Source organism: Asterias amurensis, chromosome 10 (assembly GCF_032118995.1).
Source record: "Asterias amurensis chromosome 10, ASM3211899v1".
In the NCBI taxonomy this organism is placed as follows: Eukaryota; Metazoa; Echinodermata; class Asteroidea; order Forcipulatida; family Asteriidae; genus Asterias; species Asterias amurensis.
Genome location: NC_092657.1, coordinates 14,198,828 through 14,214,208, shown reverse-complemented (window position 1 = coordinate 14,214,208; position 15,381 = coordinate 14,198,828). Strand labels below are relative to the sequence as shown.

The following is a 15,381-nucleotide window of genomic DNA, read 5'->3' as shown; positions in this document are numbered from 1 at the left end:
ATTGAAAATGCAATTTTGTTTACTTGCACCCCAAGGCCCTTCCACCCACAAAGTATATAAACAAAAATTCATTTTTTGACCGTGAGCAACTATGTCAATTATTTACCTGAACTGACTCTTAAGCACTCTTCTCTTAGCAGCTCCATCCAAAGCTTCCATATCTATTGCATTGTCTGTGAGGAAAATGAATAAAACATAACATACTAAATGTTCTACCCAGAATGTTTTACTATTTTACACAAGTATAAATACATAAAGAAAAATTTTCTCAAGTGCTGGGTTGATGAAAACTGCTGCGTAAGTAATATGTGTCTTGTTCTTTTCAAACCTCAAAAACTCCTCTGCCAAAACAATGTTTTTGTTGTGGACTATAACATGTCTTAGTGATTTAATGTAATTGTTCTAATTTAGTATGAGGCATGTAAACTTAAAATTTACCAAAGGGATCATCTGACACACTGGAACACAGACATGTTAGTAACTATGTGCTGTCAATGGTGCCTAGTAAGTCCTAAATTGTAAATCATTTAACCATTTAAAATGGTAAGAAATATATTTAAAAAACACAAAGTCTCAATGACCATGTTGACTTGGAACTAGACTAACAATTTTCTAGGCAGGCGCTACGATGTTTGAGTCCCAAAATACAGTCACTGCCCATGTTCAGAAAGCCACAGTAAAAATAATGTATGTGCACACAGTGCAAAACTGCAAGTTCATGTACACAAACTACAAGAAAACCAGTGGCAACATATATAGTGCCAACGTATTTACTGCTAAGTGAAACAAACACTACACATAAGACAATTTAAAAACAAGGACAGTTTGTTAAAAGTAAACTTCAACCTGAAGTTGCACAAAAATTAGATGGCATGCAAGGTTTGTTCGCCCAACGAGTAATACTTTTGCAGGAACCCTGCTCAAAAGTTGGGCATGATTTAATTTGGCATATTTAAATTAAAATTCAACTTAGATTTGCGTAAATGACATGTCATGCAATGTTGTTTGCCCACTAGTATTACTTTTGCAGGAACCCTACTTATGATGGGTTGGGCATGATGGGTGTTGACATTGCCCAAATTTTATTAAAAAAATATCGCTCTCAAACATTGGGTAATACGCATACTACAATAGCCCAACTATTGGTAGAAACCAGGCCTTTTGCCTAAAAGTTGAACGTTAGTCTGTTAAACGTTGCTCAAAAGTTGGATAGTCAGGCTTAAACGAACACGTTTCCTTGGATCGGTCGAGTTGGTCTTTGAAAAACGTTTGAAACCGTTTTTTATAAAATGCATATGGGTAGAAAAATGTTGTAAAAGTATAATACAATGATCCACACAAACGTGTCTCGAAAATGCACGGTTTTCCTTTTACCTCGTCGACTAACACGGTCAGCCATTTATGGGAGTCAAATGTTTGACTCCCATAAATGGCCGACCGTGTTAGTTCGCACAGTAAAAGGAAACCACGCAATTTCGAGGCAAACTTGTGTGGATCATTGTATTCTACTTTTAAAACATCTTTACAACCATATGCATTTTATAAAAAACGGTTACAAACGCTTTTTATATACCAACTCGTCCGATCCAAGGCAACGTGTTCCTTTAACTTAAGTTATGGCAAGTTGTCTGCTGGAAATTTTAACAACCATGACAACAATTTAAAAAAAAAAAAAAAAAAAAAAAAAAAAAAAAAAAAACACACATACACATACAAAAGAACTAAATATTCAACAACAAACAAGACAAAAAAGACACACCATACTTTTAAGAACCAATTTGCAAAAAAAAACTCAACGAGTTGTAAATTTAATCTTACTTTAACTCTACGCCTAGGGCAGGCTAGGCCTATTCGACTCACGAGTTAACTGTCAGTGTCACACACACGATGTGATGTAGTGTGAACCAAGTTTAATGTTTTTATTTCTAAATTATATCATACGGTCTTGTCATCTCCATTGTCCTCTTGTATTACCTGAGAATGTCTGGTACAGTTCTCCATATAATTATGCGCGAACATGACATCGTGACTGTAGCCCTGACGTCACACTTAGATGACAGGGGACCAGTCTAGTCTGCTAAATTGTTGATGATTTAGCGCACTCAATCATGTCAAAGTAACCAACTGGTGGGCTTATGGCTGATTTTATACCCAACATCTAGAAAGCCGATTGAAGCAAGCACTATGTACCCTTTTGTTGTGTAAAGATTACCAAACTTTAATGACTCAATTTCGTACGAACATTGGCCAAGCCTTACCTTACTCAACAGAAAAGTTGACCATTAAATGTGTTTAAAAATGACAAAAATATGTTGGAATAGTTTTACTTAACACCCTATTACCCATTTTTCTTTACAGTGTACTAAGCGCGCATTCATGAATGGGAATAAAAGAGGAGTGACTCGTTCTTAAACGTCAGTTTAAAACCTTGCAGGGTCGTTGCCGTGCGCTAAAGGCCATCACACGGCAATTCGACCCTGCCGGTTTTAAACGGCAGTGTAAAAAACCGTCGCTGCCCTTGTTTTGACCGGATATAGCGGATTATAGTTGGGGTAGTTGTTGGGTATAGATTCACATTATTGGATGATGTGTTATTGAGAGTGTAGCGTTACAAATAGTTCTGAGTTTAAATTATCCCGAGGACGAATACTAATAAAATGTTTTATAATGAAAAGGTCTGATTTCAATTGACTGGAAAGTTTGTGGCTCAAGTCTAAATCACGGACGATGTTGTGTAAGGATCTTTCCAGTACGTAATTGGTCAGTTTGAAACTGTAGGTTAGTATATTAGTGGGACAGTATATAAATATGTTACCTATGTAATTGGTTTTCCTATATGATCTATGTGCATAATAAGGAAATTTCTGGACAATGGGTGGCTTCAGACTTACCAGGTTAATGAACGTGAATGTCAGAAAATTGTAAAGGTTAAAATCGGATGGTGAGTTTTTCCCTAATCAAAGTTAACTTATTGATTAATCTATTTATGTTTCGACAAACCCAGTCTGTAATTGTTTAATAGAATTGATAAAGATTGTTATTCATTCATACTGTTGTGTAGTTATCGTGTATTTTCAGCCAAAACCAGTCCCACATTTCTAGTTGTCAGAAATAATATACGTCATTTTGATACGTGAATTAAATATGGGAATAATTTATTGTCGCCCTTTCCAATTATTTGCCAATCGCTCTTATTAGTTGTTTTGCATTATTAATTTCCTAATCCCTATCTTTCTTTAATAAATGAATGGATCTTACTACAACCACCTACTGAACTACATGTAATTGCCCAGCCATCATACTAAGTGATCCAATTAGCCTGAATTCTACCAATCAACCGTTCCTGATTTACCTTCCTGATTATACTGAACTGATTAAACTCTGATTAAAGAACAATCATCAAATAAGACAGAAAGCTGACTCCGTTGCTTATTTTTTACATTTACCATGAACTTCAAACATGACAGGACTGTGCTTATATTATCGTCAGTCAAGTGTAAACAGTTTTTTGCATAACAACAATGCTGTATACAAACACCCAGTATTGTATTCATTTCAAGGAATTTCATGGTCTTGCAAACAGTTCATGATGTTGTGATGTGTGACGTATTCTGTTTTGTTGTTAGTCTTTTCAATGATGTAGGCCTTATTTGTCTCTCCATTCTCTAATTTATTGTATATTAGCTGACTGTTTTCTTTTTACTTTTAAATTTAATGTAAAGCACCTGGATTGTTTAAAGAGGCGAAAACATGAAAATAAACAATCGTCAAAGACCATGCTTCTCACTTGCTGTATCTCAACATAAGCATACAATACAAAACCTGTGAAATTTTTAGCTTGATTGGTCGTCGGAGTTGCCAGATAACTATGAAAGAACAAAGCACCATTGTCACACGAAGTTACGTGCTTTCAGATGCTTGATTTCGGGACCTCAAATTCTAAACTTGAGGTCTCGAAATCAAATTCGTGAAAAATTACTTCTTTCTCGAAAACTACTCCACTTCAGAGGGAGCCGTTTCTCACAATGTTTTATACTACCAACCTCCCCCCATTACTCGTTACCAAGTAAGGTTTTATGCTATTAATTATTTTGACTAATTACCAATAGTGTCCACTGCCTTTAAAATCAGTTGATGTCAAATGGAAACATTAGAACGCACTACCAATACTGGTACCATTGGACTCTACAAAATAATATGTGTGCGTTTTTCCAGTTGCTCACGAGTGTTTATCCAAACATGTAAGCCTACGCACTGTACTTTCATATGCAAATAGGGTTTGCATTTGGGTTTTTCCAGCGGTGTGAAACTACCATTGTGCAAGGGCGTTTCCCCGATACATGCACTGTATATGAAAAGGTGGGGTTTGCTAAAGACAGGAACTGTTGTTGTGCCAATTCAACGTCATTTTGTATTTCGTTTGCCGGCTATCAGTGAGTTAATCAAAGAAGATCAACTGTACGAAGTGTGCTAATTAAAGTAACATCTACAGCTACAGGTAAGACTGTGTTTCACTAGGGTATTTGCTGTCCTATAAATGACAGCTCGGACATTGTGAACTTAACTGCTCATTATCATTCAGGAAACTTTGTTTTCAATCAAGTATATTTTTTATTATTTATCACTCTCATTGTATTAAGTTATATACCAATGCGAATCTGGAGTGTATTACTTTAAAATGATACCACATTTGCAATGATGACATGTTGCTGAAATTGGCCACATGAGTGGGACATAGACAAAATTCACAAATCAAATGTGCAAAAATTTGCATAATTGTGTTACTGTATGAACAAATAATGACACTGTAATTCAAGCAAGCAAGGCAACTTTACTGATCTTAATCCATAGTTAGACAAGAAGTTCAGAAACCAGTCTTGCAAATACCCAAACAAGGTGTTTTTCAAGTGATGGGGGGGGGGGGGGGGGTAATTGTGTGTGGTGTTTTCACTGGTGCAAATCTTTGTGTAAACCATTCATGGTTTTGAAGATTGACCGGTTTGATTATTGATCATTACCTATTGACTGTTTAGTACAGATAACGGTAATTTTGGCACATTTGAATTGTGACTTAACCTCATTGTCATTCATGTAGCCAATTTAAGCAAAATGTCATCATTGCAAAAGTGGTATCATTTTAAAGAGGAACACCCCAATTTTGGTTAGTATGGTGTATTTTAGAAGAACTTTTCACTCTGAAGTACTGCTATTAAGAAACAAATCATATTGCAATTTTTATCCTAACAATATTTAAATTTGGTACTGACAGACACATTTCTCATGTTATTATTATTCATGGTTTATTTATTAAAACACTGCAATACAGCGGTTAAAAAGCCGAAATGCACAGTTTACAAAATAGTCATTAAAAACATTACTATTAAATTAAAAAATGAAATAACAAATATTGATGTATAAACACACAGGCAACGCATTTGTGACAGAAACACATTAACGAGACATGTTGCCCCAGATCGGTCGAGTTGATCACCAAAAAGCGCCCGAGATCGTCCCCCACTTTAAACTGCATGCGGCCGGATAGACAATTCGAGAGTAGAGCAGAATAATCCACACAAACACCCCCCGAAACTGCACGGTCTTCCCCCACGTCGCAAACAAACACGGTCGGCCACTCCGCGGAGTCAAAATTTTTACTCGCAAAATGGCAGAGCACGCCAGCTCACGACGCATACAAAAAAACAAGATACAACCCCGAGGCATGCCTGCACGGACCACCATTATCCACTCCCAAACCATCCATCCAACCGCAAACCGCAAAGCATTCCATAACAAACGGGTCTCAAACGCCCTCCCAAGACCAACCCGCTCGTCCTAAGGCAACAAATCCCACAAAATGTTATGCGTTCCAATGGTAAATTATTCTCCTTGTGTGGATATAACTGCTAGATGTCTTAGGCGATAATCATAAACAATACCATATTTTGAAATGAAATGTATCCAAACTAGGAGTAAAAAATTAAAAATATTACCTACATTTTCCAAACGATTACAATACATTCAAATAGGCAAACAATATTGTTAGCAACTATTTGGACGACAAAATTACCGATCCATCGTACTGAAAATGATATGTTAATATATTTTTGAGAGAAACGTAGGCGGAACACTTTGAAGAGTGGGGACAATTGTTTTCTCCCATTTGCAAAGCACATAGTTATGTGTAGGCAGACATGCTATATTGGGGTCGCAAAGTAGATTAATAATGAATGGTTATAATACCGAATTAATTATAAACATAGAACTTACATAATACAATAAGACAGTTTGTTATTTTTTGGGGTATGATGATGGAATTTAATTCAAAGTGTTATTTTATCTGATAATGAAGTTTGTTTTTGTTTTATTTCACCAGTGTTTTTCCATAAAACAAACAATCGTGAACAATAGATGGAATTTCTTTCCATAAACTGGTTAGTATATGTTATTGCAGTTTATTGCCGCACGGGCAGGCAATTTTGCTAAATAATGTCGGCAGAAAAAAAAGGATTGTATGCACAGTTGTAGGTGTTTCCAAATGACGTCCGTGGTGACCTCAATGAACGCACCCAAACCGCTCTCAATAGTCATTATAACATAGATCAATGCTCTGCAACTAGTAAGTCTGCTGCCACCAAGTGTCCAAATATCATTGACTGGATGATTTAATGAAAATGACACATTTGTTTTTATTCGTATAACAGGACAGCCCAGTCTCACCAAGATGTCCGAAGCTGCCGTTCACACTGAGACCACTGGCAAGATTAGACATGTACACATCGAATGCCCAATCTGCTTGACTCGGTTCATCGATCCGAAAATCCTGGACTGCCAGCACAGCTTCTGCTTAAAATGTCTTCAGGAACTTGTAAACAAACATGATCCAAAGACGCGTTTCATCATTTGCCCAGTGTGTAGAGAGAAAACTTCAATCCCAGCTAAGGGACCATCGGCTCTTCTCAACTGCTTTCTTTTGAGCTCGCTTATTGATGACGTCATCAACCCGAATAGTCCCGAGGTGGACATTAATCCTCTTGTGTCGATTTGCGAAGGATGCGACGAAGGTCTTGATGCCGTCTCACGGTGTGTTGACTGTGATGCGAATTTTTGCAAGATTTGTTTGGAATACCACGCCAAAATAAAATTGAACAGGCATCATCGAGTCGTGAATGCAGCCGGGTCTTCAAATGAGGGATCCAGAGACAAGACAAAAACTTGCTCTCCAAAATGCCGGAAACACACTGATCAGGAACTGTGTTTTTACTGTGAAACGTGTGATTTACTCGTGTGTCCTAAATGTGCGGTGCTCGATCACCGATCGTGCGACCACAACCTTTCTGAAATCAATGATTCCATTCGATCGTATCGTCTAGCTGTTGAAGAGGCTTTTATGAAGTTTGATGAATGTCGCAAGCAATTTCAAAAAGTTGATGACTCTATCAAACACTCACAGCAAAGATTACAGACCATGGTCGACCAGGCTCTTCGAGATATTGTGGCTAAGGAGGAAAAGGAAATTGCCAAAATCAGCAAAGCATCTCGCCTCCTTCAAGACAAAATAACTCAAATTGGTAAAGAAAGAGGTGAGGAATTCGGCAGATTACAAATCAGCAATAGCGATAAGATGAGCCGTGCAGAGCAGATAGTAGCTTCAGTCAACGACTTGATGCAACATGCTGATGACTTTGAGCTGCTGGACCTCAAGCCAAAGGTCATGCACAACTTGACATTCCACAAAGAGCTCCAGTTTCAAACAGTGCAACATAGCAAGTCATTCATCGGGTTCAAAGGTCATGATGTCATCTCTGATGCGGATATCGGTGAAATACTAGATGAAGAGAAGTGGGAGGTGAAGACAGAGTTTGGTAAAAAAGGGAAAGGTGAGGGGGTATTCAAAGTTGCATGGGACGTTACTTGTTTAAGCAACGATGACATCATCGTTACTGATTTGGAACGGCGGATATTATCAAAATTTACATCGAGTGGCAGTTACAAATCTCAAGGTGTGCAAAGTAGAACAGAAGATGGACAACTACAAGACCCTGCCGGTGTTGCGGTGACCTCTGATGACCTGCTTCTGGTTACTGACGGACAGGATGTAAAGGTTTATGATAGCGAACTGCGATTTATTCGTAAGTTCAGACCATCACGGAATCAAGTCGAGGGGCAGTCAGATAGTATACTCGCTGGTATTGCTGTTGACAAGAAAGATCGTATTGCAGTGGCTGACTGTGAGAGAAAGGTAATATATCTTCATAACAAGGATGGATCCAGCATTTCCATAATACATCATGATGGTATTGGCGTCATCGGCAGTCCAAGGTTTATGTCTGTTAACAGCAAGGAACTACTGATCTTTACAAACCGCGATGAGTCGAAACTAGTTTGTGTGGATTTCATGGGAAACGAGGTGTTCAATATCAGCACCTCCATTGACGGCAAACCTGTAAAGCCTAACGATGTGTGTTGTGATGGTGCTGGGGATATATATGCGTGTATCTTATGCGATGATGGTGATGGTGATGGTGATGGTGATGGTGATGGTGATGATGATGATGATGGTGATGACTTTTGTGAGATACATCATTACGATCCATCAGGTGAGCACATCGGCTGTGTAGCACGTGGCTTGAACAAACCTCTAGGCATGACTTTTTCTCCAACCGGCGACCTCATCGTGGCTGATTTGAAATCAGTCAAGATATTGCATCGCGTGTGAGTGTAATAACCAAGAAGGCATTTACACCCCCACAAGACGCGCTCTCCACCAGTAGCAATAGCGAAACTGTCTGAGGTATTTGTGAATCTTTATTAATTGAAGTAACTGGTGGTGTTATTCCTTACAAGTTTAAAACAAGTTTGCGTACAGTTTTAACTTCAGAGATGTAATTTAAATCATCGAGAACTCTAGGGTGCCTCCTTCACACGTGTTTAAAATACTTTAAACCACACATTTTCAGTTTCGATTCGTAATACACGCAAGCATCTGTAAACCAATGTAAACATTAACAAACAAACCTTGCAAGGTTAAGTGCTTTGTTGGGTGCACTTAATTACAATTATCTAAACATGGACAACCTGTTGTTGTAATAAACAAATGATAAAGGCAGCAACCATGGTGCTCTTAACCAAGCAATCAAAAAACACTGGTCTACGATACAACGCAACGAAACATTTTCGTGAATCTTTCCGGATCCCCCTTCATTGCATACAGAAAATGCCAAAACATACGAGAAAAATTGATCAGAGCTAAACTAAACCAGAGTCAAACCGACTAAACTTCCCAACAGTTCAATCATACGTCACATGATTCAGGTTTCACCAATGGTCAGGACTTCACTCCCAAAAATTCACACCGGCAAACACAACCCACAAAATTTCTTTCTCTCTTGAGATTGGATACCTATAGATTTAATCTGAATCACCCACACCGCAACTGAAGAGTGCACGAAATTGAGGCACGAAATCATGTTATTGCTATAATTATAAACGGGATCTGAACAAATATCCCCGCGGTCTCACCCCAACCCACACAAACCAATGGCGCAACCGTCAGAACGGCTTCCTCGGTTACCCCAAATGTATCCACCCACCACACACTCTATGGTAAACCCAACTGACAGAGATATATTTAAACTGACATGGGTCCCACCCATACACCTTGCAAACATTTATGTTTAACAAACCTATGGTATAAAGTCAACAGTCTCAAAATGTCACTGAAGTGGACAGCGCCATCAATTATTTACCATGTTGTGAAGAGGAGTCGGCCATGGAGGGAGAAGAAGAGGCTAGGCCTGACGACACAGGAGAGGACGAGGGAGACAGTGGGGATGAATGGGGTGCAGGGCCCGTACAAAAGCCACGACAAAAGCGGAGAAAGAAGACCTTCATCGAGCCCGACTCGGATGACGACCCGGACCCTCCACCTGTATACCAAGAAGACCATGCTCCACACGAGGGAGGCTTGACGAGAACTCTTGAAGACGTCAACATTCGCAACTTTAAGGGAAAGCGACCTAGTGGACCAACCTTCAAGAAGAAGAAGGTTCCAATCACCTACTTCTTGAAGTTTGTCCCTCTCTCTCTCCTTCAGAGGGTGGTTACTTGGACCAATGTGAACCTAACTGCAAGCCACAAGTTCCGTACCACTATTCACGAGGTCAAAGCGTGGTTCGGCATCCACATGCTGATGGGCCTTGTCAAGATCAACGATTACAAGAATTATTGGTCAACTCATCCCGGGCTCCAGAACAGACTGATCGCAACAACGATGAAGCGAAATCGGTTCGACACGCTCAACCAGCACATCGCTCGTAATGACCTTTCCAAAGACCCGAGCTCATCCGTGACAAGGCCCATTGGTATCTGACGAAGAAACGGAACCCACTATACCCCCTCCAGCCTTTGTGGGACAAGATACGCCGACGGTGCCTGCAGAATTACCGACCCAACCGTGAGCTGGCTATGTGAGGCAATGATTCGCTTCAGAGGTTTTAAAGCCAGCATAAGGAAAGGACATTCTTTATGCCACTGAAACCGATTCGCGCTGGCTTTAAAATCTATGCTCTTGCAGAATCTTCAACCGGTTACTTCTTCAACTTCATGACACACCCTCATGGCGACCAACCAGCAAAGATGACGGACATTGATGGCCGTTGCAAAGCACCACCTGAATGTGTACCACCACATCTTCACAGATAAACTGTACACTTCAGTAGGTCTTGCACGGTCATTGCATACCAAACGTACCTACCTCACTTGAGCCGTCAAAAGCAACAGTAAAGGACTGCCTTTGGACTTCGTTGCGAAGAACGGGAATATGAAGGTGAAGAGGATGAACCGTGAACCCAGAGGCACATTTTACACCCGGCAGAATGGCCAGCTCACCGCAACCGTGTGTAAAGACAGCAGAGTTAAGATGCTCCTCTCCACTGGACACCAGGGCTGGAGAGATCACACCACTCACACTCTAAAGCGAAAGTGTGCAGACGAGACAACCGGCCGACTCAAGCCTAGGACCATCATTGCTCCTTGTCAAGCTGTGGACTACACTAAATCGATGGGCAGCGTGGACAGGGGATATCAGCTGCGGTCCTATCACACCTGTGCCCGGAAGTCTCAACTGTGGTGGCGCTCCATTTTGTATTTCCTCATCGACATTGCCATAGTCAATGCTTTGCTTTCTTATAAGCACCACCATCCAGTCATTGACAGTGACAGCGACAGTTCGGAGCCAGAGCCAGAGCATACCACCAAGATGACACATGCCAAGTTTGTCCTGGAAGTAGCGACCAACCTCATCCAGTATTACTCCAAAGGCACCACCCCACGGCAGTTCAGTGGCTCACAACCGGTACCAGCCCACAACAGTGGAGGGCACTACTCCACCAAGATACCTGGCAAGAACGCAAGATGGTGCAGATGGTACAGGCAACACAACATCACCACCAAGTCAGGGCTGCCAAAAACAACCAGAAGAGGCTGCCCAGTTTGTGATGTCAACCTTTGCCCAGGGGAGTGCTTCTTCAAGTATCACGCAGCAGGCCACACAGAGACGAACACCACGTCAAGCTCAACTGAGTATTCACCGAGCTCTCCTTCAAACGAAGCCTCACTTCCCCCTCCACTCATTCACACAAACAAATCAAAACAAAACTAAAAAGGGCAATGATGGCAGTTATACTTGTGAACCACCAGGTGTGGAACCAATTCCCCAATTCTAGGGTTAAGCAAAAGTGATTTGCGACTGCGCTGAACCCCCTAAATAAATAAAAAAATCAACAAATAATAATTGTTGGGTTTTGATTAGGTTTGGTACTGTAGGACTAATATAGTCAAGCAAGATACATTACAAAAGAACCCACTCAATCATAGTCCAACAGCACTGAACCGTTGGATAATGATAGGTTGTGTACTCTTCCAGTACATAAGCTGTTGGATATGATGGGTTGTGTACTGTTCTAGTAAGTAACCTGTTGGAGTATGATGGGTTTTGAATGCATTCCGGTACAAATGCTGAGGGGGTTAGTTAATACATTGTTTATCCAGAAAGTGAAAATTACTGTAAACTGTTGGGTGACGCTGGCCGATTTTTGATTATTTTTTTGTTCAGCGTCAAACTATTTATTATGTAACTCTGTAGAAGGCAGACATTAGCAAGATTCAAAAGCTATTTTGTATTTTTTTGTTTCTACAGTTGTGTTAACATTAATTTACCCTTTATTATACAAAGACATTTAGCTAGTTTAAAGACAATGAACACTATTGGTAATATTGTCAAAGACTAGTCTTCTAACTTGATGTATATAAACATATGCATCAAATAACAAACCTGTGAAATGTTGAGCTCAATCGGTCATCGAAGTTGCGAGATAATAATGACAGAAAAAACACCCTTATCACGCACACAACTTTGTGTGACCATGGTGCGACAAGGGTGTTTTTTTTTATTTAATTAATATCTCGCGACTTCGAAGACCGATTGAGCTCGAATTTTGGTTTGTTATTTTGTGCATGTGTTGAAATAAACCAAGTGTGAAGACTAGTCTTTGACGACTACCAATAGTGTCCAGTATCGTTAAGTAACGTTAAACGTAAATAAATATTGGTCGACGAAGTTGCGAGATAACTATGATAGAAAAAACACCCTTGTGTGCTTTCAGATGCTTGATTTCGAGACCTCAAATTCTAAATTTGAGGTCTCGCAAAATAAATTGTGGAAAATTACTTCTTTCTCGAAAACTACGTCACTTCAGAGGGAGCCGTTTCTCCCAATGTTTTATACTATCAGCCTCTCCATATGACTTGTTACCAAGTAAGGTTTTATGCTAATAATTATTTTTAGTAATTACCGATAGTGTCAACTGCCTTTAACATAACTAAAGTTATGAACTGAAACCGGGGGGGGGGGGGGTCGAGGCGCTGCTGGAGCTCAAGATACTGCCGACAACATTGTGAATGTTGTGTGCTCAGCAGCTCAGCTACGCTTTGATCCAAAAGTTGCTTTATGCATTTCGGTCCAGATCAATAGAGGGCGCTCGCTTGCGCAGTAACTGGGTTGTAGTTCTTATTTACATGCACAGCCACATATGCCTACCAGTTAAATCATTGTGATGAAGTCAACCGTCAAATCATAAGCGATTTGCGTGAAAAAAATGCTTTGTACAAAGCTCAAAAATATGTTGTTTTATAAAAACCTCTAGAACATGGTGGAACTTACTCTTTCAGCAACGTCTTTTACACACATAATATTTACCAAAGTTACAGTTGGTGTAATAAATAAACCTGACTAAAAGTAACCTACAAAATGCAAAGATACTCGTTTACAAACAAACCTTATGCTATCATAATTGAACCTTTTTTTCTCCACAAAATGTTTTTGGGAGAACAAATTCAGTATCGGGTGCACAAACTTAGCAAGAAAAAGGAGGGATAGATTTGTTTATCCTTTGGTGCTCAAATCCAGCTGAAAAGTGGAAGGGATAGATTTGTTATCCTTTGCTGCTCAAAACTAACCAAAAAAGTAGGAGGGGTAGATTTGTTTATCCCTTGAAACCCAAACACGGCAAAATGTGCGATATGTTGTAACAAATAAGTGGAATTTATATATTTTTAAAACGTTAGCATAGCAACATTAGATTGGTTCGTAAAATTTACAGCATGTTTTTCACGATTTGGAGGAAATAATGGTAAAACAAAAATGTGTTGCTTCAAAATCATGTTTCGAGAGCAATTTACAGACCATAATGACAATTTTAAGCTGTAAATTTGAAAAATAACAAAATCTAAAGAAATACAGTTAAATACGAACCTGTTGTTGGAAGTCCAAGTTGCTTGAAATAACACCTCTCAAAAATGGTCAAACAATCTGCAAAGTCTGCCCTTGTTTTATTGAGATATTGTATGCACTAAATAGAAGAGTTTGTTTACAGTAAGAGAAGCGACAAATAAATCAATAAATCTTTCAATTGCATTTAACTAGTTTTAACTCTCCTGATTTGTAGTATTGTTTGTTTCGTTTAAGTTTGAAAGCATATAGCTGGTAAGGGTGTCCACAATAAAGGTTTGAAAGATCAGAAAACCTGGCAAAGAACAACTTTGTTTTCCCCCAAAGTCTATTTAATTTCTTAACCGATATACGATTCTTTAAAAAGGCAAATGTCATGAGCATTAAAGCCAGTGGACACTATTGGTAACTGTAAAAGACTAGCCTTCACATTTGTTGTATCTCAACATATGCATAAAATAACAAACCTGTGACAATTTGAGCTCAATCGGACGTCGAATTTGCGAGATTACAATTAAAGAAAAAAACACACGTGTCACACGAAAATGTGTGCTTTCTGATGCTTGATTTCGAGACCTCAAATTCTAAACTTGAGGTCTCGAAATCAAATTCGTGGGAAATTACTTCTTTCTCGAAAACTAATGGCACTTCAGAGGGAGCCGTTTCTCACAATGTGTTATACCATCAACCTCTCCCCATTACTCGTCACCAAGAAAGGTTTTATGCCAATAATTATTTTGAGTAATAACCAATAGTGTCCACTGCCTTTAATACGTCTGCAATGGAACAAGGAAATAACAAGGTTAACGACAAAATGTCAAACAGCCAACAAATGGTCAAGCTGTGAAGCTTTCACGAAAAATTTTTGAAAGCCAAAAAGGCTCTCAGGGCTCTTAGAGTTGGACTGTCTTTGGTTGTTTTCAGTCCCGGCTGGTTGAAAACATATCCCTCGAAGAATTTCCACACACTTGTGCAAAGTTGCTGATATTTACAGTCGAGGACGAAATGTGCCGTATAGCACACATCTACGGCCTTGAGTAGGGTTGGTTTGGGGTAAGGCATCATTTTCAATGATCACAAATACACTTGAAGGTTTTAGCACAGATTCACTGCACAGTACGAGCAGGAATGGCTGAGGATGTGTTGTTGCATCAATGTTTTTCAATTATGTTGGCAATGTGCACAATATCCTGCGGTATCCCCCCGGTAAGCTAAAGGCGAATGAATAGGCAGTGTGCTCGTGACATACCGAGTAAACAGCGAACGTGAGTTGAGACAGTCCTGCACTGTTTGTGTTACTTGGTATGTCACCAGCACATAGTCTGTTCATTCGCCTTTGAATAGCGCGGGTAAGCTTCAGGTGTTTCGTCTTCGCAGAGGCCGATACTTGAATATTCACCATTAGACCGTGGGATGATCATCAAAAAGGGCTCTAGTTTTCGAGTTTTGTGGTCCACCCTCTGCAACTACCTGAATTTTTCCCCAGATGTTCTTATGGTAGTCCTGAATAACATGTGAAAGTCGTCAAGGGCAAAACTTGCACGGTAATGAGTTATTTTAATTAGAAAATACTTATAGGGAAATAGCGCCCTCTA

At 39.6% G+C, this 15,381-nt stretch overlaps 1 protein-coding gene and 1 pseudogene across 1 annotated transcript; both read left to right on the top strand.

The window, feature by feature from the left end:
* Nucleotides 1–6,721: 6,721 nt before the first annotated feature.
* On the top strand, nt 6,722–8,716 carry LOC139942578 (uncharacterized). The gene has a single exon (XM_071939435.1). It carries the CDS (start codon nt 6,722–6,724, stop codon nt 8,714–8,716), a length of 1,995 nt encoding a protein of 664 aa, XP_071795536.1.
* Nucleotides 8,717–9,769: 1,053 nt separating this feature from the next.
* LOC139942710 (piggyBac transposable element-derived protein 4-like) lies at nt 9,770–11,659 on the top strand (annotated as a pseudogene).
* Nucleotides 11,660–15,381: the final 3,722 nt, after the last annotated feature.

Bases quoted from the DNA above. Each gene is read 5' to 3' on its own strand.
- LOC139942578 (XM_071939435.1), top strand. From the start codon at position 6,722: ATGTCCGAAGCTGCCGTTCACACTGAGACCACTGGCAAGATTAGACAT.